A 25,030-nucleotide genomic window follows, 5' to 3' on the forward strand; every position below is an offset into this window, starting at 1 on the left:
TGACAACAGATCCGATTCCGTCTCCGACCCGATTCCGTGCTCTGATCTTGATTTTGAAGCGACCATTTTCCGTCAACTGGATCCGAACATAATAAAGCATACCCTCGAATTCAGTTCCACTAGCGCCTCTGATTCTAAAATTCCATTCATATGGGTTCCGCTCGAGCAGGCCGCACTTGAAATCGTGGGAGGGATTGGATCCAATCTCATTAAACTTGTCTCTAATCCGCTTCACCGCTGAGTTCACCCTGTTGCAATTGTCCTCTGGTATCACTCTCCGATCCGATTCCGTCTGCGTCAATACACAATCGACGGAAGGATTATTCCCAACAACAATAGCGTTAATAACGTTGTTGTTGAGGACAGAGCACCGTTCTCTGGTCTTGGTTTTGATTTTGAAGCGACCATTTTCCGTCAACTGGATCCGAAGATGATAAGCCATAACCTCGAATTCAGTTCCACTAGCGCCTCTGCTTCTAAATTTCCATTCATATGGGTTCCGCTCGAGCAAGCCGCACTTGAAATCGTCGGAGGGATTGGATCCAATCTCACCATACTTGTCTCGAATCCGCTTCATCGCTGGGTAGGGATTCGATTCCTTTTTATTTTGTTGAAAATCTTAGATGGATTTGAAGTTCAAGGCTTTCGACAGAGAAGAAAAAGGAAAGTTCTAACTGTTTGAGAGTTGAGAAATAGAGCACGAGATGAAAGCTCCTTAAATTCGAAAAGGTAGATAGCTCCTTAAATACAAGTCTGGCACGACATGATCATTCCTTTGACCAAAAAACAGAAGAAAAAAAGAAAAAGGTCTAGATTGGCCTTCTACATCCCACTTGTGTTATTTGCCATTTTTGGGAAAACGCGTTTCTTATTTGGTGTTTCTAGAAGGGGCGAGGGTCGGTAGTTCTACAAGTGAATCCACTCCCACCAACTTTCAGCCGTAAGATCACTTTGAATCCTTACGTGTTAAGAAATGTTGTGTATGGCCGACCAAACTTTTTATCACTTCAACTCAACAATGAAAGGTCATAAAAGGTTGTTAATGTTCTTTAGAATCTTCACAGTCCAGTCAAAGTCAATAAAAGGTCATAAAAGGTGGGTTACACGATGAAATTAGTAAATTACCAGGTTCATAATTCAAAATTTGTATTAAGCCCGTAAAAAACTGGGGCTCATTGGACATCAACACACAATGATGTAAATTGGGCTTTCACATCGGAATCGGAACCACATTTTAATAAAAAAAAACTATGACTATGAGTGGGGAGCCCGGTCCCAATGTGCTCGCTCCGCCCCTCCCCGCCCCAGATGAAGGCCACATTCATAGAACCCAATATTCCAACCCTGTCGGAATTGGTACCATTAAAGGTATCCCCAATAACGTTCAACACGAGAGTGACGCCGCCTGTGCCGTTGGGTGCCTTCCGCTTTCATCTCATGCTCGAAAATGCCACACTTGAAATCGTCGGAGGGATTGGATTCAATCTCTCTATACTCCTGTACAATGGGAGTCCGGGCCAAAACTGGTCCCAATGTGCCTCCGCCCCTGATGCAGGCCTCATTCATAAAACCAAAAATTCCAACATTGTGGGAATCGGTAGAATGAACTGTAATCTGACTAATGTTGTAGGCGACAGAGACGCCGCCTGTGCCATTGGAGGCCTGTGAGGGCTCAGAGCCGCCGCTTGTGCCGTTGGGTGCTATATTGATGAATCTGATCAATTACCTTCTGACATTCAGAAGATCCATATGTTGTGGCTGCTCCACGCGATTTGAGGGCCAGGACACGCCTTCCTTCCTTAATGCATTCTAATGAACACAATTCATCATCTGGGTAGGTGGGCATTAAATCAATAAGTGCAAGTAAAGCATATCGCACCGTCCATGATGACTGCCATTTCAAAAATCGGCTTGAGCAGATGTCCCTTTGGGTTTTGAAGCATCCATTTTCCGTCAGAAACATGAATGAAGGAGGCTTCGACGGGTATTCCTCCGGAAACTTGATCCGCCCATGATAAATCCCACCCTCGAATTCAGTTCCACTAGGGCCTCTGAGTGCAAATTGCCATTCATATATGTTCCAATCGAGCAGGGCGCACTTGAAATCGTCGGAGGGATTGGATTCAAACTCATGAAACTACTTTAGAATCCGCTTCTCTGCTGAGTTGCAACTGTCCTCCGCCATCACGCACCGAACCAATACCATTTGATTTTGTTCGATCCGCGTCGATCCGACTCGATCCACCACAACCACCTCTTCCGGTAAGCAAAACTTCAATACGAGCGAAGAGATGAGGAAAAATGGCCGGCTGTGTTTGTATGCAGGGCTCCTCATGCAGAGTAAATATGCAGATCTTGTTGCTGTTTCTTCAGAGCAAATTCAAAAGCTTGGATGGATTTGAAGTGCAAGGCTCTCACAACTTACAGTGACAGAGAAGAAGAGGCAAAGCTGTGACTGTTTGAGAGTTGGACAGAACTAGTCTAGAGATGTCTATTTGGCCGAGAAAGAACTGAACAAGGACAAGGGAAATCGAGCACGAGATGAAAGCGGAAGGGTAGAGAGTGCAAGAAAGCCAACTCGAGAAGCGGAGATTGCAGAATGGGAGAGTGCGGCGCCCAAAGAGAAGAAAACGTGAAAAAAATTTAGGGCTAGAGACGTGGCGAGGAATAGAATAGGTTAGGGCTAGTCAATGGGCTCGGCTTTCTAAGGTGCACCGAGACGGGCCGGGCCGAAATGGCTTATTGATATAACCAAGGTGGGTTTTTCTATGTTTTTGTCTCTGTTTTTCTATGTAATCCCTCATCTTGATTACTATACTATTCTTTAGGTCATTTCTGATACATGTTTTTTGTTTCAACTCAGGAGGAAATTGAAATTGAAATTGAGCATATCCGAAATTGAAATTGCTGATGAACTGGCAAAGGTGATGAGTTCCATGGTTGTGAATCAATTTGTGAGTTGGGGGACCATCCATTTTCCATTTTCCATTTTCCATTTCACCATCTGGTGGTTTGCAGGCAGATGATTATAGGTTTCTTTTTTTCAATAAACAGTCAGTCTCCCTACATGCGATGTTACTAATTTTATTTCAATAAACAGTCAGTCTCAAAATAAGCCCTTGATTGAGTATTCATTGCCCAAAGATTTTTCTACTTTGATACAGCACAATTGCCTCAAGAAGTAGAGAGGTTTAACTTGATATGAAAGAAGAGCCCAGAATTGAATTATTCATTACTCTCAGTCTCAGCTTATGACAACAAAGTTTTAAACAGAGGATATTGGCCTGCATTCCTAAACTTGTTAGGGCATTAACTTCATCCCACACGACAAGAATTTCATAAACATATGCATACCAACTTCTTGCTGCCAGTAATGTATGCTACTAAATCTTAAGCAAGCTTTGCCTGGAAATCCTTCATGAAAGCAACTTCCTTCTCAACCCCAGCCAAGGGCATGGCATTATAAATTGAAGCCCTCATCCCTCCCACTGACCTATGTCCCTTGAGCTGAACCATCTTCTCTTTCGCTGCCTCCTTCACAAATTCAGCTTCCAACTCTGACTTCTCAAGCGTGAAGGGCACATTCATCAATGACCTCACAGACTTCTCAACTGGGCACCTGTAAAACCCTTTGCTCTCATCAATGGCGTTGTACAAAAGATCAGCCTTCCTCTTGGTTCTTCTTCTCAATCTCACTCAAACCACCCTGCCCTGCTCCAAAAAATCCTCAAACACCAACCCACACGTATATATCAAAAATCCTCAAATATTCCTCTTATAATTCATTAGTTATTGTTAGAGAAAAACGCCAAGATGATTCTTAAAATGAAAGGCACCAACATGTGTTTAACCAGAAGTACATACTATTACTCTGACGCAACCAATTTCAACAATTAGCTGTTTTAGACTAGTAGTCGATTCTTCACCATTTCATGACCATAACTACTTGAGTCATGGTGGCTGTTCCTTACCTGCTCTTCATCCAGTGTCGTTTGGTTGTTTACGAGTAAGGTAATATTCTACTGTGAATTGTTAAGCAATGATCTTCATCTTTCAGTTCCACATTTGTTACAGAGATATGTTACTCTTAACAACACCTTGCAGCATATCAATTACATATCTTAAGAGTTTTGAAGAAACATGCGGGGTACTATCTCCATGCTAATCTAATTACATATCTTGTTTTCTTGATGTTTTTTCCCTCCAACAATTTTTATCTTATTGCTCGTTATAGGAAATGCTTATTGTTCAAAGTTTGAATGGAGTTATTCTTGAGATAATAATTTTTGCAGTAAGATGTGACACACTGAGAGCTCAAAATGAAGCATTTTCTGGAGAAGATAAAAAAAACAATGAAAGACCTCAAATTATGGTGTAAAAATTTGAAGGTAATTTGCTTTAATCTCTCTCTTTCTGCTCCTATACAATGTTTAAATTTTTAGGTTCTCTTAATTGTATTCATCATTTTAGGAGGAGCACAGTTCATTTCGTGATCCTGCTGATAAAATGATTGTGGAGAAGGACAAAGAAATTTCTAGACTTATAGATATGGTAACAAGAATCTTCATCAATCATTGGACTCAACACCACGAATATGTTCCTTTTTCTTAAGTGACATCTAAAATTTATCCTTTCATTTCAATTTTCTGATAATTTTTTTCTTCCGTATTTGTAATCCATTGTCCTGACATTGCGGTGTATAACCTCAGGCTGATGATAACGATAATTATAACACAGGTAGGAGGATCCTGAGTACAATGTCTTATTATCTGTTCCAGTTAGATGAAGAGTTTCTTTATAACTGGAACTATGGTGTTTTTGACCTGTTGGTGTACCTAGTGGAGTTCTAACATTTCTTTTTCTTCACACTGGTATAATCAGGCACGTATAAACAGGACACATCAAGTATAAGCAACTCTGCTGCAGAACAGCAGATTCTTGTAATTATATTTTCTCTCTAGATTTTTCTTGCTTTTAATTGTTATATTTACTTTCAAGTCTTGCCAAGAAAAAAAGAAGAAGGAAAACTTGGGTTATTGCACCCGGTTTTTGTATTATAATATTATGGCTGGTTATACCTAGGTGCTTCACTTTTGTAGTGATGAACTTAATGGTATAATGGCGGTCTAGAGTGCTGATATTTATGATAACCAGGCTACTTGGGGGCTTTAAGATCTTACTATGAGTTCAACTGTACAAGTTGTACACTGGCTTTTTCCTTTTCATGCTGTGCATCCAAATGTGTTCATATACTGTTTTACTTTTAATATGAATTTCAGATTTTGGCAAGGCAGCAAGCCCAAAGAGAAGAAGAACTAGCACAGTCACCGCGGCACATTTTAGCTCTTCAAGTGTGTAATCCCTCATATTGATTACCACAGTTCTTTAGGGCAGTTCTGAATGATGCATGTTTTTTGTTTCAACTCAGAAGGAAATTGAGGATCTGGAGCGTGAGAATCGGCTGCATAGCCCACGGGTATCAAGAAGCCTGGATTTTTGCAGATTTTAGCCTCTGTTCTTTTGGCTTGATTTATTTCAGTTGTTTGGAATTTCCTTTTGAAAGTGTAGTTAATAATAGAATGTGTATGAATTGAGCATATCTGAAAGTTAAATTGCTGATGAACTGGCAATGGTGATGATATTTGACGTAAGGTGAAATCTCACCTACAATTTTGTTTGCTTTTATATTGATATATATTTATCTTTTGAATGTTGTGACATATATGCAGGAATCTATGTTGAAGGTGGAGCTTCGCAACATGGAAAGAATGCAGAAGAGGGAAGGAGTAGATATGACATACCTGAAAAATGTATTCTTAAAGCTTCTTGAAACAGGTAATTTTATTATAGGCTGATCATAACGATAATTATAACACAGGTAGGAGGATCCTGAGTACAATTTCTCATTATCTGTTCCAGTTAGAAGAAGAGTTTCTTTATTACTGGAACTATGGTGTTTTTTACCTGTTGGGGTACCTAGTGGAGTTAAAACATTTCTTTTTCTTCACACTGGTATAATCAGGCATGTATAAACAGGACGCATCAAGTATAAGCAACTCTGCTGCAGAACAGCAGATTCTGGTAATTATATTCTCTCTCTAGATTTTTCTTGCCATGTAACACCCAACTGGGAGCTTGTTGTTTTTTGCAGTTTGCTTTTAATTGTTATATTTACTCTATAGTCTTGCCAAGAAAAAAAGAGAGAAGGAAAACTTTGGGTTATTGCACTCGGAGTATTATAATTTTATGGCTGGTTATGTTAGAGACTTATAGTTGTGATCTCAAAATAAGACAACTGGATTTGATAAAATTAGAATGTCTAGGTGCTTCACTTTTGTAGTGATGAACTTAATGGTATAATGATGGTCTAGAGTGCTGATATTTATAGTAATCAGGCTACTTGGGGGCTTTAAGATCTTATTATGAGTTCAAGTGGACGAGTTATTATAATTGCAGACTTGTACACTGGCTTTTACCTTTTCATGCTGTGCATCCAAATGTGTTCATACACTGTTTTAATATGAATTTCAGATTTTGGCAAGGCAGCAAGCCCAAAGAGAAGAAGAACTAGCACAGTCACCGCGGCACATTTTAGCTCTTCAAGTGTGTAATCCCTCATCTTGATTACCACAGTTCTTTAGGGCAGTTCTGAATGATGCATGTTTTTTGTTTCAACTCAGAAGGAAATTGAGGATCTGGAGCGTGAGAATCGGCTGCATAGCCAACAGGTATCAAGAAGCCTGGATTTTTGCAGATTTTAGCCCCTGTTGTTTTGGCTGATTGATTTCAATTGTTTGGAAATTCCTTTTGAAAGTTGTAGTAAATAATAGAATGTGTATGAATTGAGCAGATCTGAAAATGAAATTGCTGATGAACTGGCAATGGTGTGACATATATGCAGGAATCCATGTTGAAGGCTGAGCTTCACAACATGGAAAGAACGCAGAAGAGGGAAGGAGTAGATATGACATACCTGAAAAATGTAATCTTAAAGCTTCTTGAAACAGGTATTTCTATTATAGACTGATGTAACAATCAAAGTCGTCAATTTTATATTCAATAGGTGAAGTGGAATGTCTGATTGTTTTTATTACTCAAATAGGTGAAGTGGAGGCCCTATTACCTGTAGTTGCTATGCTGCAGTTGTAGTTAGTTGTCTATGATACTCCGAAACTATCACACTTCCCTTGTGGTTTCCTTAGATTGTCAATTCCATTCTAATTTATGCACTTTATATATGAATGCAGATGCACAAGTGTCAACAAGCGTACCGAGCATCCGGAGATGTTCCTCCTAGTCCAGTGAGTGATGCTTCAGGATCTGCGACTTCTCTTTTCTCAAGATTCTCATTTTCATGACCACAGAAGTGAGATTGTAGAGAATTCTTTGCACGGAAACTGGCTGCTCCAGCTAACCAACTGCTTGCCTCCAGATTCAAAGGTGGAGGGTGCGGTCATAGTAAATCTTGTATTCTTTTGTAACGGTGAACCCCTTGTTTATCAACACTGTCCAGAAAATGTAAAGTACGACATAGCCATTATACGTCACGAAGAGATAGAGAGAGGGTGAGTGAACATTTTGGCCGGGATCTGTAAGGACCCCCTATTCTCCATTTATTGTAGAGTTGTAGAGTGTAACAACAGAAGAGCAACGGTGTGATTTTGGAGATTATATTGGGACAAGAGTACCTATCAGAATGTTGAAGGCGCGGTTCTACGCAGCATAAGATTTTACGCATAATCCGATAATGGTACAGGATAAATCTCAATAGTAGTCAGATAGTAGAGCCTCCTCAGCGGCAGATCTTTGTCTTCGACTATGCCTCAAGAAGTAGGAGAGAGGTTTAACTTAATATGAAAGAAGAATACTCCATTGCCTTCAGTTTATCACTACTAATTTCCATTAGGAGAACGAGAAGCTACCAAAAAGAGAGGCCTACGCTAGAGACATGATCACCTCAGTTCATCATTCACTCTTGGTCTAATGGGTGCTGAAGTAAAAAAGAATATAAAATGGAACAAATGAAATCCCTGGAAGTATTAATCAGACCTCAAAGTATTATACTACCGTCAAAGTATTGACCTTTGAGTATAAAAAATTGAAGGCTAGAAGAAATATATACCGCCTGATAAAGGGTAATTAAGGTCTGATTAATACTATCAGGCCTAATATCAGCATAAACGAGCCTCACCCTCCATATGTTGTAAGCCTACAAATAGGCAATCAATGAAGATGAATAAGAACAAGCTTGGGAAGAGCATTTCTATGTTCATCTCTAAATTCTCTCTACAAATCCCTTAGTTACATAACAGAATTGAATTATTCATTAATTACTCTTCATCTTATGAGGACAAAGTTTATGAAATCACGGTGGTAAACTAGAATGCCCATTTTCAATTAATTACATTACTACTAATTTCCTAAATTAGGAGAAGCTACCAGAAAAAGAGGCCTACGCAAACGCTAGAGACTTGATCACCTCAGTTCATCACCCTCGGAATGACCAAAATCCAAAACGTATTGACGAAAAACCAATAATTATTGACGAAAAAAGGAAAACCCGAAAAAGTACTACTCTCTTGCTGTCGATAGCATGAATTGTATTCCCAAAATTGGTGATGCCTAGGCTTGTGTCGCCTCTGCCGTGCTTTCTTTTGGCTCCATCATTTTGGTAATGCTCATGCTCATGCTCTTTGGAGGCCTGTGAGGGGCTGCTCAATTGGAGTTGAGGAACAGGTGGTGCCTTGCTTAGCATATATTCATGAATCTCATCAATTAACTTCTGACGTTCAGGAGTGCCACATTTTGGGGCTGCTGCACGAGATTTGATGGCCAGGGCACGCCTTACTTCCTTATTGTATTTTACTGAATCCAATTCATCATCACCATCTGGGTAGGTGGGCATTTCATCAATAAGTGCAAGTAAAGCAATTCGCACGCTCCTTTGTGACTGCCAGTTCGATAATAGCCTTGAGCTGATGTCGGTTTGGATTTTGAGGCGACCATTTTTCGTCAAAAACATGATTGAAGGAGGCTTTGATGGGTATCCCTCCGAGAACTGGACCAGCCCATGATAAATCCCACCCTCGAATTCAGTTCCACTAGGGCCTTTGATTGCAAATTGCCATTCATATGGGTTCCCATCGAGCTTGAGGCACTTGAGATCGTCGGAGGGATTGGATTCAATTTCATTATACTCCTCTAGAATCTGCTTCTCCCTTGAGTTGTTTATGTTGCACTTGTCCTCCGCTATCACACCCCGATCCCATTCCATCTGCGTTGATACGACTCGATCCACAACCACCCCTTCCTGTTAACAAAACTTTAAATATACAATTATTCTCAAAATACGAAGCAAACAAGGGCTAGTCATGCAGAGTAAATATGCTAAATAGTTTTGCTTTCTTGGGGGATTTGTAGAGGTACTCATTCATAAAACCCAAAATTCCTAAAATTCCCCATCGGAATTGGTAGCATTAATAAATGTATTCCCAATTGACGACATAGGGGCCTGTGCCCTGCTGCTTTCTTTTGGCTCCATTGCCACCCTCCTCCTCTCACAAATCTTACAAATTGTTATGGAAGACAAACTTGGATTGTAAAAACCCAAGCAGTAAAGGACCCCAAGTAAAATAAATACATAAATATTTTTTGAATAGAAAATAAATACATAAATATTTATACATATATCCATATATATCTTCTCTCTGTCATTCCCATGTAAGCCCCTTCCCTTTAAACTCTTTTTTCTGTTTTGTTCATAGATAGACTAAATAAATAAAATATAAAGAAGAGGGAGGTAAAAAGAAGTTAACATAATTGACAGGTGGATTGCTGACCTGACACGGAGTGTTTTGTTCATGAAATATATTCCCAACAACGTTGTGGACGACGGAGACGCCGCCTGTGCCGTTGGGTGCCTTGCTTAGCATAGATTGATGAATCTGATCAACTAGCTGCCGACGTGCAAAAGAGCCATATCTTGGGGGTGATGCAAGAGATTTTATGGCCAGGGCACGCCTTTCTTCCTTATTGCATTCTAATGAACACAATTCATCATCTGGGAAGGTGGGCATTAAACGAATAAAATCAACCAAAACATCTCGCACCCTCCATGATGGCTGCCATAAATTCAGTCGCTTATACCAGAACTTGATATGGGTTTTGAAGCGACCATTTTCCGTCGACGGTATGATTGAAGGAGGCTTAAATGGGTATGCCCCCGGAAACAGGACCCGCCCATGATAAATCCCACCCTCGAATTCAGTTCCAACAGCGCCTCTGACTGCAAATTCCCATTCATATGGGTTCCAATCGAGCTTGATGCACGTGAAATTGTTGCAGGGATTGGATTCAATCTCATCATACTCCAGTAGAATCCGCTCTATCGCTGACAAGCACTCTTTCTCCTCACGCCGATACCATTCCATTTGATTTTGTTCGATCTTGTTACAGTGACAGAGAAGAAGAGGAAAGCTGTAACTGTTTGAGAGTTGGACAGAACTAGTCTAGAGATGTCTATTTGGCTGAGAAAGAACTGAACAGGGGAAATCGAGCATAAGATGAAAGCCTAGAAGCTGAGATTGCAGAATGGGAGAATTATGCTATTTTTATTAGAAAAGATGACCTAGGGCTGTTCACGGGTCGGGTCAGGTCGATTATGGACCCAATTAGTACGCCAAATCGGGTAATGTCGCCCAAATCGAGCATAAGATGAAAGCGGAAGGGATCTTGTTGCTGTTTCTTGAGAGCAAATTCAAAAGATTAGATGGAATCGCAAGCGACCGAGAGAGAGCGAGAGTTGCTGAGAGAGAGCGATAGAGAAATCTGGAAGAAGTTGGCGGCGGATTTGGGGAGAGGAGGTTGAGAGTGAGAGACTCAGTGAGAGAGGCAGAGGCGGAATGACAAAAATAATCAAATCCCCTCAAATGTTTAGGGTTTCGCCCGATCGAGTTTGGCAAGGAATAGAAATGGAATAAAATGGACAAATCATCCCCTGACACGTGTATTAATAATTTTTAAAATAATATAATTAAAATATTCTGGTCGGTCTGGTTTTCACCGGTTTGGGTGGTTTTTTTATACCGGTTTTTCGAATTTTTCTATATCAAACCGAATCAAACCACCTAAAGCAATCCGATTTGATTGGGTTTTCGGTAATAATGCCCACCCCTACCTATTGGTCAATAAATACTGCTGCAACGAGGAGACATGGAAGCCCTTCAACCCACACAGATTCTAACCTAGAATCTAAGTTATATTACAATGGTTTTGTTGGTGTAAGAAAAGTGCCAAAATACAATGAAATTCCAAATAAAAACCTTACAATCACTCCCTTTGGCCTTTTCTTAAACCCAAAAAAAAAAAATGAAATTCAAAGACTAACTCATCTAAAACTATTAAAAAAACCCTTTATAAAACATGGAGCCTGCACAAGCTTCACAAGAAAGATTAAAAGATTTCAAGTATAATGTTTTTGTCTCTGTTTTTCTATGTAATCCCTCATCTTGATTACTACTATTCTTTAGGTCATTTCTGATACATGTTTTTTGTTTCAACTAAGGAGGAATTTGAAATTGAAATTGAGCATATCCGAAATTGAAATTGCTGATGAACTGGCAAAGGTGAGTCAATTTGTGAGTTGGGGGACCATCCATTTTCCATTTTCCATTTTCCATTTCACCATCTGGTGGTTTGCAGGCAGATGTGAGTTGGGGGTCCCTTTTTTTCAATAAACATTCAGTCTCCCTACATGCGATGTTACTAATTTTATTTTACTAAAAAAGTATCAGACAGGATATCAAAATAAGCCCTTGATTGAGTATTCATTGCCCAAAGATTTTCTTACTTGGATACAGCACAATTGCCTCAAGAAGTAGAGAGGTTTAACTTGATATGAAAGAAGAGCCCAGAATTGAATTATTCATTACTCTCAGTCTCAGCTTATGACAACAAAGTTTTAAACAGAGGATATTGGCCTAAATTCCTAAACTTGTTAGGGCATTAACTTCATCCCACACGACAAGAATTTCATAAACATATGCATACAAACTTCTTGCTGTTGTCCACTCACATTCAACAACAAAAATATAGCAAACACAACAAACCAAAGATGCTAACAACTCTACCAGTAATGTATGCTACTAAATCTTAAGCATGCTTTGCCTGGAAATCCTTCATGAAAGCAACCAACTTCTCAACCCCAGCCAAAGGCATGGCATTATAAATTGAAGCCCTCATCCCTCCCACTGACCTATGCCCCTTGAGCTGAACCATCTTCTCTTTCGCTGCCTCCTTCACAAACTCAGCTTCCAACTCCGGCTTCTCGAGAGTAAACGGCACATTCATCAGTGACCTCACAGACTTCTCAACTGGGCACCTGTAAAACCCTTTGCTCTCATCAATGGCGTTGTACAAAAGATCAGCCTTCCTCTTGGTTCTTCTTCTCAATCTCACTCAAACCACCCTGCCCTGCTACAAAAAATCCTCAAACACCAACCCACACGTATATATCAAAAATCCTCAAATATTCCTCTTATAATTCATTAGTTATTGTTAGAGAAAAACGCCAAGATGATTCTTAAAATGAAAGGCACCAACATGTGTTTAACCAGAAGTACATGCTATTGCTCTGACGCAACCAATTTCAACAATTAGCTGTTTTAGACTAGTAGTCGATTCTTCACCATTTCATGACCATAACTACTTGAGTCATGGTGGCTGTTCCTTACCTGCTCTTCATCCAGTGTCGTTTGGTTGTTTACGAGTAAGGTAATATTCTACTGTGAATTGTTAAGCAATGATCTTCATCTTTCAGTTCCACATTTGTTACAGAGATATGTTGCTCTTAACAACACCTTGCAGCATATCAATTACATATCTTAAGAGTTTTGAAGAAACATGCGGGGTACTATCTCCATGCTAATCTAATTACATATCTTGTTTTCTTGATGTTTTTTCCCTCCAACAATTTTTATCTTATTGCTCGTTATAGGAAATGCTTATTGTTCAAAGTTTGAATGGAGTTATTCTTGAGATAATAATTTTTGCAATAAGATGTGACACACTGAGAGCTCAAAATGAAGCATCTTCTGGAGAAGATAAAAAAAACAATGAAAGACCTCAAATTACGGTGTAAAAATTTGAAGGTAATTTGCTTTAATCTCTCTCTTTCTGCTCCTATAAAATGTTTAAATTTTTAGGTTCTCTTAATTGTATTCATCATTTTAGGAGGAGCACAGTTCATTTCGTGATCCTGCTGATAAAATGATTGTGGAGAAGGACAAAGAAATTTCTAGACTTATAGATATGGTAACAAGAATCTTCATCAATCATTGGACTCAACACCACGAATATGTTCCTTTTTCTTAAGTGACATCTAAAATTTATCCTTACATTTCAATTTTCTGATAATTTTTTTCTTCCGTATTTGTAATCCATTGTCCTGACATTGCGGTGTATAACCTCAGGCTGATGATAACGATAATTATAACACAGGTAGGAGGATCCTGAGTACAATGTCTTATTTTCTGTTCCAGTTAGATGAAGAGTTTCTTTATTACTGGAACTATGGTGTTTTTGACCTGTTGGTGTACCTAGTGGAGTTCTAACATTTCTTTTTCTTCACACTGGTATAATCAGGCACGTATAAACAGGACACATCAAGTATAAGCAACTCTGCTGCAGAACAGCAGATTCTTGTAATTATATTTTCTCTCTAGATTTTTCTTGCTTTTAATTGTTATATTTACTTTCAAGTCTTGCCAAGAAAAAAAGAAGAAGGAAAACTTGGGTTATTGCACCCGGTTTTTGTATTATAATATTATGGCTGGTTATACCTAGGTGCTTCACTTTTGTAGTGATGAACTTAATGGTATAATGGCGGTCTAGAGTGCTGATATTTATGATAACCAGGCTACTTGGGGGGCTTTAAGATCTTACTATGAGTTCAACTGTACAAGTTGTACACTGGCTTTTTCCTTTTCATGCTGTGCATCCAAATGTGTTCATATACTGTTTTACTTTTAATATGAATTTCAGATTTTGGCAAGGCAGCAAGCCCAAAGAGAAGAAGAACTAGCACAGTCACCGCGGCACATTTTAGCTCTTCAAGTGTGTAATCCCTCATCTTGATTACCACAGTTCTTTAGGGCAGTTCTGAATGATGCATGTTTTTTGTTTCAACTCAGAAGGAAATTGAGGATCTGGAGCGTGAGAATCGGCTGCATAGCCCACGGGTATCAAGAAGCCTGGATTTTTGCAGATTTTAGTCTCTGTTCTTTTGGCTTGATTTATTTCAGTTGTTTGGAATTTCCTTTTGAAAGTGTAGTTAATAATAGAATGTGTATGAATTGAGCATATCTGAAAGTTAAATTGCTGATGAACTGGCAATGGTGATGATATTTGACGTAAGGTGAAATCTCACCTACAATTTTGTTTGCTCTTATATTGATATATATTTATCTTTTGAATGTTGTGACATATATGCAGGAATCCATGTTGAAGGCTGAGCTTCACAACATGGAAAGAACGCAGAAGAGGGAAGGAGTAGATATGACATACCTGAAAAATGTAATCTTAAAGCTTCTTGAAACAGGTATTTCTATTATAGACTGATGTAACAATCAAAGTCGTCTATTTTATATTCAATAGGTGAAGTGGAATGTCTGATTGTTTTTATTACTCAAATAGGTGAAGTGGAGGCCCTATTACCTGTAGTTGCTATGCTGCAGTTGTAGTTAGTTGTCTATGATACTCCGAAACTATCACACTTCCCTTGTGGTTTCCTTAGATTGTCAATTCCATTCTAATTTATGCACTTTATATATGAATGCAGATGCACAAGTGTCAACAAGCGTACCGAGCATCCGGAGATGTTCCTCCTAGTCCAGTGAGTGATGCTTCAGGATCTGCGACTTCTCTTTTCTCAAGATTCTCATTTTCATGACCACAGAAGTGAGATTGTAGATGCACGGAAACTGGCTGCTCCAGCTAACCAACTGCTTGCCTCCAGATTCAAAGGTGGAGGGTGCGGTCATAGTAAATCTTGTATTCTTTTGTAACGGTGAACCCCTTGTTTATCAACACTGTCCAGAAAATGTGAAGTACGACAGAGCCATTATACGTCACGAAGAGATAGCGAGAGGGTGAGTGAACATTTTGGCCGGGATCTGTAAGGAACCCCCTATTCTCCATTTATTGTAGAGTGTAACAACAGAAGAGCAACGGTGTGATTTTGGAGATTATATTGGGACAAAAGTACCTATCAGAATGTTGAAAGGCGCGGTTCTACGCGGCATAAGATTTTACGCATAATCTGATAATGGTACAGGATAAATCTCAATAGTAGTCAGATAGTAGAGCTTCCTCAGCGGCAGATCTTTGTCTTCGACTATGCCTTGTTCACGTTGCCATATAACTATTGCCTTTGAAGAGATGAGCTATTTTGTTTCCATGGTAATGAGTTGAGACCATGACCATCCATTTTGCATTCCACCATCTAGAGACTCGATCACCTCAGTTCATCATTCACTCTTGGTCTAATGGGTGCTGAAGTAAAAAAGAATAGAAAATAGAACAAAATGAAATCCCTGGCAGTATTAAACAGACCTCAAATTTCTTCTTGTCCGATCAGACCCTTAATCAGACCTTACCGACAATATTTTTTATACTGCCTTAATTACCGGGCAGTTTATTAAGGATAATACCCTCAAAGTATTGACCTTTGAGTATAAAAAATTGGAGTCAAGAAGAAATACATACCGCCTGATAAAGGGTAATTAAGGTCTGATTAATACTATACAAACCAAGGTCTGATTAATACTATCAGGCCTAATATCAGCATAATCGAGCCCCACTCTCCGTATGTTGTAAGCCTATAAATAGGCAATCAATGAAGTTGAATAAGAACAAGCTTGAGAAGAGCATTTCTATGGGGACAAAGTATATGAAATCACGGTCGTAAACTAGAATGCCCATTTTCAATTAATTACATTACTACTAATTTCCTAAATTAGGAGAAGCTACCAAAAAAAGAGGCCTACGCAAACGCTACAGACTTGATCACCTCAGTTAGTTCATCACCCTCGGAATGACCAAAATCCAAAAAGTATTGACGAAAAACCAAAAAGTATTGACGAAAAAATGAAAACCCGAAAAAATTTTGTTTTTGTTGTCATGAATTTGGGGGCCTCATCCATAAAATCGAAAACTCCTACATTTTTGGCCCTGGTAGCATGAATTGTATTCCCAGTAATGGTGTAGACGAGTTGACGAACAGGTGGTACCTCGCTTAGCATATATTCATGAATCTCATCAATTAGCTTCTGACGTTTAGGAGAGCCAAATTTTGGGGCTGCTGCGTGAGATTTGATGGCCAGGGCATGCCTTACTTCCTTACTGTATTTTACTGAATCCAATTCATCATCACCATCTGGGTAGGTGGGCATTTCCTCAATAAGTGCAAGTAAAGCATTTCGCACCCTCCATGTTGACTGCCAGTTCAATAATAGCCTTGAGCTGACGTTGGTTTGGATTTTGAAGCGACCATTTTTCGTCAAAAACATGATTGAAGGAGGGTTCGATGGGTATCCCTCCGAAAACTGGACCAGCCCATGATAAATCCCACCCTCGAATTCAGTTCCATTAGGGCCTCTGATTGCAAATTGCCATTCATATGGGTTCCAATCGAGCTTGAGGCACTTGAAATCGCGGGAGGGATTGGATTCAATCTCATTATACTCCTCTAGAATCCGCTTCTCCTCTGAGTTCTTTATGTTGCACATGTCCTCCGCTATAAAACTCCGATCCAATTCCATCTGCGTTGATCCGACTCGATCCACAACCACCTCTTCCTGTTAACAAAACTTTAAATATACAGTTATTCTCAAAATACGAAGCGAAGAGATGAGGAAAGATAGCCGGTGTCTGTTTAAAGGTAGGGCTAGTCATGCAGAGTAAATATGATAAATAGTTTTGCTTTCTTGGGGGATTTGTAGAGGTACTCATTCATAGAACCCAAAATTCCTACCCCGTCGGAATTGGTAGCATTAACAAATGTATTCCCAACAACATTGACGACAAAGGCCCCTGTGCCCTGCTGCTTTCTTTTGGCTCCATTGCCACCCTCCTCCTCCAACTACTCTCTCACAAATCTTACAAATTGTTATGAAAGACAAACTTGGATTGTAAAAACCCAAGCATTTTTTACCCCTAAAAAGACACTAAGTAAAATAAATACATAAATATATATACATATATCCATATATATCTTCTCTGTCAAACCCATGTAAGCCCCTTCCCCGAAATCGCAGTTCTCTTCCTCAGATTTTAAAACTCCTTTTTCTGTTTTGTTCATAGATAGACTAAATAAATAAAATAAAAAGAAGAAGGTTGCAGCGAGAGAGAACGGAAGAGAAGAGGTAAAAAGAAGTTAAAATAATTCACAGGTGGATTTGCTGACCTGATACGAAGTGTTTCTCGTCAGTTGGAGTTGAGGAACAGGAACAGGTGGTGACTTGCTTAGCAGATATTCATGAATCTCATCAATTACCTTCTGACGTTCGCCAGTGCCATATTTTGGGGCTGCCGCACGAGATTTGATGGCCAGATCAAGCCCTTCTTCCCTACTGCATTCTACTGAACCCAATTCACCATCTAGGTAGGTGGGCATTTCATCAATAAGTGCAAGTAAACCATCTCGCACCCTCCATGACGGCTGCCAATCATTCAGTCGCCTTATCCTGATCTTGTTGCGACCATTTTCAGTCAAAAGCGTGAATGAAGGAGGCTTCGATGGGTACTCCTCCGGAAACTGGATCCACCCATGATAAATCCCACTCTCGAATTTAGTTCCACTAGCGCATCTGATTCCAAATTGCCATTCATATGGGTTCCGCTCGACAATGGCGCACTTGAAATCGTTGGAGGGATTGGATTCAATCTCATCATACTCCAGTAGAATCCGCTTTAGCCCTGAGGAGTGAAGAGTACTTTGAAGATGGTCAGGCTCCTCTATAAACCCCTTCGCCACTGAGTAGCACTTGTCCTTCTCCATCACACTCGATCCAGGAAGGTCAAACACCCCTACAGCCCGCTTCCGCTCGAGCATGCCGCCTGTGCCTTTGGAGGCCTGTGAGGGGCTCAGTTTTGACCTAGAAAGTTTTGGGTTATTGCCAAAACCGAAAATTCCTATGTCTGCGGATTTGGGAGCATGAAATCTATTGTAAAAGTCGGCACCTGTGCGGTTAGAGGCCTGTGAGGAGCTCAGTTTTGACCTAGAAAGTTCTATCTTATTGTTGAAATCGAAAATTCCGACGTCTGCGGATTCGGGAGCATGAATTATATTGTAATAGTCGGCGCCTGTGCGGTTGGAGGCCTGTGAGGAGCGATCGGAGGGTTTGGATTCAATCTCACGAATCCGCTTCATCGCTGGGTAGAGGTCCAATTCCATTTGATTTCGTTCGATCTGCGTCGATCCGACTCGATCCACCACAACCACCTCTTTAGATGGATTTAAGTTCCGCTTCATCGCTGGGTAGCGATCCAATTCCATTTGATTTCGTTCGATCTGCGTCGATCCGACTCGATCCACCACAACCACCTCTTTAGATGGATTTAAGTTCAAGGCTCTCACAACTTACAGTGACAGAGAAGAAGAGGCAAAGCTGTAACTGTTTGAGAGTTGGACAGAACTAGTCTAGAGATGTCTATTTGGCTGAGAAAGAACCGAACAGGGGAAATCGAGCATGAGATGAAAGCGGAAGGGTAGAGAGTGCAGGAAAGCCAAAGTCAAGAAGCGGAGATAGCATAATGCTATGACAAGCAACTAAGTTTTTCTCAAAGATGACCTCTTGGTCTATAAATACTGCTACAATATAAGGATAAATTATAGAATAATATGGTAGTTGATAATATTTCTACTTAAAATTCATGTGTCTTTATTTTACAGATGGACTTGAATTATTTTTACTCTTTAAAATAAAATTATAGAAAAAAAAAATTGAAAGAAAAAAAAAAAAAAGAGCCACGGCCCACCCCCCCTACCCCGCACTGCCTGCTCTGGTCGTCACCCTCTCTCTTTCTTTTATACTAGCCTCTCCGCACGCGCTTCCGCACTTACGAGAGGCTTTTTTATTTTTATTTTAATATTTAAATTATAATTATTTTATAATTTTTAAAAAAATGGGTAGTTGTGTTCCATAAAAAGAGAATCCATTATCTAATTTTTATTTTAATTTAAAATTTTTAAATATGAAAAAGTGTGAATTTACCATATTATCCTCATTTAATTAATAATTTCAATTCTTAATGTTTGCATTAACCAAGGGCATTTTCTGGTATTTTGAATGTTTCACCATTCTCTGCCTTTTGCTTTATATATACTAGCCTTTCTGCATGCGCTTCCGCGCCTGCAAGAGGCTTTTTAAAAGATAAAATTAAAATTATTTTAAAATTAAAAAAGATAATGGGTAGTTGTGTTCCATAAAAAGAGGATCAATTATCTGATTTTTCTTTTAATTTTAAATTTTTTAAATATGAAAAAGTGTAAATTTACCATATTATCCTCACTTAATTAATAATTTCAATTTTTAATGTTTGCATTAACCAAGGGCATTTTTTGGTATTTTGAATGTTTCACCATTCTCTTCCTTTTGCTTTATTTTGTTTTATATATAATATATATATATATATATATATATATATATATATATATATATATCTCTCTCTCACTTTGTTGACCAATGAAAAAAAAAAGAGTAAGATAAGAGTTACAGCTCATTCCTAGCTCATGGAATATTACTTATTCCAATTAGATACTGTTTCTAGAAGTTTCTCCGCAATGGTAAGAAATTATAATGGGTTGGGCTTGGGTAAGTGCAGCAAGTAGACTTTGAATAGAGGTTGCGCTTGTGTACACTGTTAATCAATGATCTTGATCTTTCACTTTCACACTTGTTACAAAGTAGTTATTCTGTAGTGAGAGCACTATATATGGCCCTTAGTTCTACACTTTTTACAGAGATGCTGCTCTTAACAACGCCTTGCATTGCAGCAGATCAAGAGCTTAGAATAAATGCTTGAATCTGCTAATACTCATCATCACTGATCAGCGAAAGAAGCATGGAAAGTGAACCTTAAGAGTTTGGAAGAAACATGGCGGGGTACTATCTCCATGCTAATCTAATTACATATCTTTTTTTGGGAGTTTCACTAAAATACCCAAAATGGGGGCTGAAATTATAAAAATACCAAACACCCAAAACACTTTATAAACATACCCAAAACTCATCATTACACACACTCAAAACCCATTTATAAACATACCCAAAATCCATCATTACACACATACCCAAAACTCATTTTGGGTATGTTTCTATGTTTAAATAGTGCTTGGGTATTTTTATAAATACATGTCTAGGATTGGGTATTTTTATAAATATCTATCTTTTTTTCTTGATGTTTTTTCCCTCCAACAATTTTTATCTAATTGCTTGTTATAGGAAATGCTTATTGTTCAAAGTTTGAATGGAGTTATTCTTGAGATAATAATTTTTGTAGTAAGATGTGAGTGTGACACACTGATGGCTCAAAATGAAGCATCTTCTGGAGAAGATATAAAAAAAGGACAATGCTTGGCTCCTGATATATCAGGAGCCATTCCTCCTCAACTATGACGTGGCCTCCTTGAAAAACCAACACGTGTCTTCTTTTTTTTTTTTTTTTTTTTTTTTTCCTCTTCCCCAACGCTTTTACCCCAACTTTTTTGCTGGTTTTAACCTTAAAAAAAACCTGCAGCCTCCCCAAAGCCACCGCCACCCCTGTTCCGAATCCACCCTCATCACCAACCTCATCCCAAAAAAATTACAGAGCCAGAGAATTTGTAAGACCAGCAAGCCAGCCAGAAAATCACAAAATATACAACTTCTCAAGATCAGCCAAGAAAACAACAAGAAGAACCAAAGCTAGCAGCATCAGAAAAGAGAGAGACTTGGAAACCGTGTAGTGGCGAGCACACGGTTTCTCTTTTCACCAATAAGGGAGGAAGAAGCCCATAAAAGAAAGCTACATGATTCTTTTGCTTTTCACCGCCACCCCTGTTCCTAATATACCCTCAGCACCAACCTCACCATGTAAACCTCCCATGTATACCTCCGGCCAATTTTGGAGCCTAAGACCCTGGATTGAAATCATTATGTGCTTTTAATTTTTGGTTTTTGATTTTGCAGCCAGAGCAGAAGTTTGATTGGCTGATTTGAATACCATATTTCGACGAAGTGAGGGAGGAGAGAGAGAAAGAAATGAAGATTAGCCGTCGAAACCTCGAATCCCCTCGCCTTCGCTCACCTCAGATCTGGAGGGTAGAAAGTCGCCGATCTCCATTGTTTCCGGCGTGAAGAGAGAGGGAAAGGGAGAGATAAGTGATGGAGAAATGAGAGAGAGAAAGCGAGAGAGAGAGAGAGAGAGAAGAAAAAAGAAACCAGCAAAAAAGTTGGGGTAAAAGCGTTGGGTAAGAGGAAAGAGGAAAAAAAAAAAAAAAAAGACACAAGTGTTGGTTTTTGAAGGAGCCCACGTCATGGTTGAGGACTTGATATATCATGAGCCATTCATTGTCCATAAAAAAAAGAATTGGAAGAGCTCAAATTACGGTATAAAAATTGAAGGTAATTTGCTTTAATCTCTCTCTTTTTGCTCCTATACAATGTTTAAATTTTGGGTTTCCCTTAAGGGAGCTGATTTTCCCACTCCTCTTTTCTCCACTTATACTCCCTTTTGTTTTTTAATTTTTTTTAATCACTTTTGTTCACTTTTGTTCTTTCTCTTTCCTATTTTACCCTTACCTTACTTCACTTTCATATTATTTCTTTTATATATATTTAATTTTCCTACTTACACTTCATTTTTAATTAAAAAAAATTCAATGGATAGATGAATTCTTTAAAATTAATATATTACAAAACAAAAACAAAATATTTTCCTCAGCCCCAACAACCCCCTCTCTTCGTCAACCCCCTCCTCCTCCCATCTCTGCAATCTAGCCCCACCGCCTCACTACCACCCACACCATCCACCACTGCATTGCCTCCTAACCCCAACAACATCAATGGCTCGCTTTCCCTCGACTCCTTTTCTCTACCCCCATCTCTACAAATTCAAAAACCAAAATTTTATTTTTCATTTCGAGAAGCCAACTTTCACTTTTTCATCTCCGAAGCAACAGTCGAAATCATGCTTTATTCTCACCAAATTCTCAAAAGTCTCTGACTTATTGTCCTTCCTTGTAACATTTTTGCTAAGTGCTAACAAAGAGAAATTTCTAATGCTCGGGTCTGAAGCTTTTCGCTTCAAGTATGGAGCTTTACACTCTGTGATTCAGCTCAACCAATTAAAGTTTTTTACAACCTACCCCCATGCCGCACCCCACACAGCCACCCACCCACCCACCGATAGACATCGTTGCCCCAACGCAGCCACGCACAAACGATCTTACCGCCCCACTGATAGCCACACTCAAACCCCAAAACTTTAAAAAAAAACATGGATGGTTGTTGAAGAAAGAGGGGGAAAGAGAGAAAAAGAGGGAGAGAAAATGAGGAGGGGTGGGCTTGGTTGTTATTGAATAAAGAGGGGAAAGAGGGGTAGAGAGAAGACGGAAGGGTGGGTGCGCAAGGGAGAAGAGAAACAGCGTGGCTAGGGTTTGGGATATTAATTTTTTTGGTTTAAAAATATTATTTTTAAAGAATTCTTTATTATTATTTTTTCACGAATTCTTTATTATTATTTTTTCACGCATCAACACCAAATTGGGTATCTCACTTGCCACGTCATCAAGGGTAAAATAGAAAAGAGAAAGAATAAAAGTGAACAAAAGTGATTAAAAAATATTAAAAAACAAAAGAGAGTGTAAGTGGAGAAAAGGGGAGTGGAAAATCAGCTCCCTCCCTTAATTGTATTCATCATTTTAGGAGGTGCACAGTTCATTCCGTGATCTTGCTGATAGAATGATTGAGGAGAAGGACAAATAAATTTCTAGACCTGTAGATAGGATAATAAGAATCTTCATCAACCATTGGACTCAAGACCACTGAGTATGTTCCTTTTTCTTAAGTGACATCTAAAATCCTTACACTTCAATTTTTTGATTTTTTTTTTTCTTTCCGTATTTGTAATCCATTGTCCTGACTTTGTGGTGTATAACCTCATATTGATCATAACGATAATTATAACACAAGTAGGAGGATCCTGAGTACAATTTCTTATTATCTGTTCCAGTTAGATTAAGGAATTTTATAAGGTGTTGTTAGACGAACCCTAAAATTAACTGAGTACACCTATTATCTAAATACACTCTAATATTTAACTATAAAAAAATTCCCCTTATACATCCTAATACACTCTATCACACAACATCACAAATTTACTCAGCAATTACAACAAGAAGGAAGAAAAAAAAAAAAAAAAAATTCATGACCATGTTCGCATGATCAAATGAATAACCTCAAAAGCTTTGTTGTTCCCTTCAAATTATTACCACTACAATGATATGCCGTTGTAGTCGAACATGATGATCATAAACGCAATTGTGGTCGTCGTCATGAGTGACGTACTCAGGAAGTGGCTCCAGCGCGTCGCCGTGTAGAATAGTCTCTACCGCCGCCTGGCACACGTCCCACTTCCCACTCAAGAAGCCTCGTCGCTCCAATCACCGAATTTATAATCCGCCCTACCATCTAAAAAAACGATGACTAAAATAAAGATATTAAAAACCAAAACCTAATTAGCATAAGCAATTATTTAGATAACTATAAAGAAACCCATTTTTGGCTATAGAATCATAGAGAAACCCTTCATGAAACTGACTTTATAAATACACCATATCCTATATGAAATAGACTTTATAAATACACCTTATTATTGCCAGCTATCTTTTTTTTGGTTTATTTAATATCTGATTTCCGGGTTTACCCTTTGGTGTTGAATTCATATTTAAAAAATCTGGCGCGTCTCTCCCCCCGACTCTCTGTCTGTCTCGTCTCTCTCCCTTCGCTGAAACCAGGCCGGCCAGTTTTGGCCAGCGATCTTGGTGCTCGGGCCACGACTAGAGGCGTGACTGGTCTGAAAATGACCAGAGGAGGCTGGCGAACCACGCCTGAGCCCAACCTCCCTGCGCCATTGCGAGCTCCAAGAACCTTCGAGGGTTTCGAGTTTTGCAATGCCTTTTTCGGCGGCTCCGACGATCGTTGTCGTCAATCCAAGTATGGATTTCGATCCTCTCCTCATGCTTTTGTTAATAGTATAGTTATTTGGGATCAATTTTAGCTTTTGAGAGTTTGATATAAACACCTATAGATTTTCTGTAGGTTTGGCTGTGATTAAGCCTTTTCCGACCACTTTTTGGCCAGGGTCCAAGAACAAAAAAGTTCCTCTACATGTGCTAGTTTTATGGTAGGGAGATTGATCGGTGGTTTCAAAAATTTTCAGTTGCCAAAATTTTCTCAAGACACCCACCATTGCGCGAGGCGGGTGGCCGCCCTTGGGCCACTATATGGTGGTCCATTGTGTTCTAAAATGATTTTCACGTCGTCCCAAGTACAATGGTATGCTCAAATTAGCGATAGGTTACTGTTTGACTATCGAACGAATATTGCGTATATTATGCGATATTGGGGTTTGATAGTTTCGGACCATTCGATAGTGCGATCGACATTGACCCGACCGCTAAGTCGAGACCAAACCTGTAGACTTGTTTAGTAGACTTTGTTGGAATTATTATGCAAATGAAATGATGTAGTTTTTAACTTCCAGTAAGTGGTATGAACACTTGTTATTAAATGCTCATACCCTGCAATTAAGTTGATTTCTATTACATAGTATTAACAGTGTACTTTTATGACATAGCATTAACAGATTTTCAGTAACAAAGCATGCTCTATATTTTGCTCTATATATAGCTGTGCACTTGAAGTTTATGATATGCAGAATGTGATTTTTACTAGGAAGATAGTTCTATGGCATAGTATTAACAATTTTT

General features: G+C 39.1%; 4 protein-coding genes and 1 pseudogene across 7 annotated transcripts in view; 2 read left to right on the forward strand and 3 right to left on the reverse strand.

The window, feature by feature from the left end:
• Positions 1 to 1,113: 1,113 nt before the first annotated feature.
• LOC110754731 (ubiquitin-conjugating enzyme E2 32 pseudogene) lies at positions 1,114 to 2,627 on the reverse strand (annotated as a pseudogene).
• A 1,078-nt stretch (positions 2,628 to 3,705) lies between these two features.
• LOC110754729 (protein GRIP-like) overlaps positions 3,706 to 25,030 on the forward strand; it is a 31,477-nt gene continuing 10,152 nt past the window's right edge. Inside the window, exons 1-12 of one of the 3 annotated variants that reach the window (XM_088255920.1) lie at positions 3,706 to 4,388; positions 4,471 to 4,551; positions 4,710 to 4,737; positions 4,882 to 4,940; positions 5,280 to 5,351; positions 5,429 to 5,476; positions 5,730 to 5,835; positions 6,023 to 6,081; positions 6,532 to 6,603; positions 6,681 to 6,728; positions 6,902 to 7,007; positions 7,248 to 7,377. In XM_088255920.1, the coding sequence (XP_088112046.1) occupies positions 4,320 to 4,388; positions 4,471 to 4,551; positions 4,710 to 4,737; positions 4,882 to 4,940; positions 5,280 to 5,351; positions 5,429 to 5,476; positions 5,730 to 5,835; positions 6,023 to 6,081; positions 6,532 to 6,603; positions 6,681 to 6,728; positions 6,902 to 7,007; positions 7,248 to 7,297 (798 nt within the window). In that variant the 5' untranslated portion in view covers positions 3,706 to 4,319 and the 3' untranslated portion in view covers positions 7,298 to 7,377. Of the gene's footprint in view, positions 4,389 to 4,470; positions 4,552 to 4,709; positions 4,738 to 4,881; positions 4,941 to 5,279; positions 5,352 to 5,428; positions 5,477 to 5,729; positions 5,836 to 6,022; positions 6,082 to 6,531; positions 6,604 to 6,680; positions 6,729 to 6,901; positions 7,008 to 7,247; positions 7,378 to 25,030 lie in introns of those variants that run through there. The other 2 variants (XM_088255919.1, XM_088255918.1) reach the window with 2 other exon arrangements.
• On the reverse strand, positions 8,302 to 10,944 carry LOC110770940 (uncharacterized). The gene is made up of 2 exons (XM_021975173.2): positions 9,840 to 10,944; positions 8,302 to 9,310 (listed from the first exon to the last, which is right to left on the reverse strand). The coding sequence occupies exons 1-2, from the start codon at positions 10,428 to 10,430 to the stop codon at positions 8,489 to 8,491; spliced, it is 1,413 nt and encodes a 470-aa protein (XP_021830865.1). The 5' UTR covers positions 10,431 to 10,944; the 3' UTR covers positions 8,302 to 8,488.
• On the reverse strand, positions 11,897 to 18,835 carry LOC110754740 (uncharacterized). Of its 2 annotated transcripts, none has more exons than XM_088255914.1 (3): positions 17,462 to 18,835; positions 14,861 to 16,853; positions 11,897 to 12,471 (listed from the first exon to the last, which is right to left on the reverse strand). In XM_088255914.1, the coding sequence occupies exons 1-2, from the start codon at positions 18,551 to 18,553 to the stop codon at positions 16,080 to 16,082; spliced, it is 1,866 nt and encodes a 621-aa protein (XP_088112040.1). In that variant the 5' UTR covers positions 18,554 to 18,835; the 3' UTR covers positions 11,897 to 12,471; positions 14,861 to 16,079. The 2 variants fall into 2 exon arrangements, with proteins under 2 accessions (XP_088112040.1, XP_088112041.1); XM_088255915.1 differs by lacking the exon at positions 11,897 to 12,471 and having other exon boundaries at positions 15,946 to 16,853; positions 17,462 to 18,499; positions 18,602 to 18,835.
• Positions 13,017 to 14,950, forward strand: LOC110770941 (protein GRIP-like). Its single transcript, XM_088255921.1, has 8 exons — positions 13,017 to 13,148; positions 13,231 to 13,311; positions 13,470 to 13,497; positions 13,642 to 13,700; positions 14,041 to 14,112; positions 14,190 to 14,237; positions 14,491 to 14,596; positions 14,837 to 14,950. The coding sequence occupies exons 1-8, from the start codon at positions 13,080 to 13,082 to the stop codon at positions 14,884 to 14,886; spliced, it is 513 nt and encodes a 170-aa protein (XP_088112047.1). The 5' UTR covers positions 13,017 to 13,079; the 3' UTR covers positions 14,887 to 14,950.

This window comes from Prunus avium, chromosome 7 (assembly GCF_965620075.1).
Source record: "Prunus avium chromosome 7, drPruAviu1.hap1.1, whole genome shotgun sequence".
In the NCBI taxonomy this organism is placed as follows: Eukaryota; Viridiplantae; Streptophyta; class Magnoliopsida; order Rosales; family Rosaceae; genus Prunus; species Prunus avium.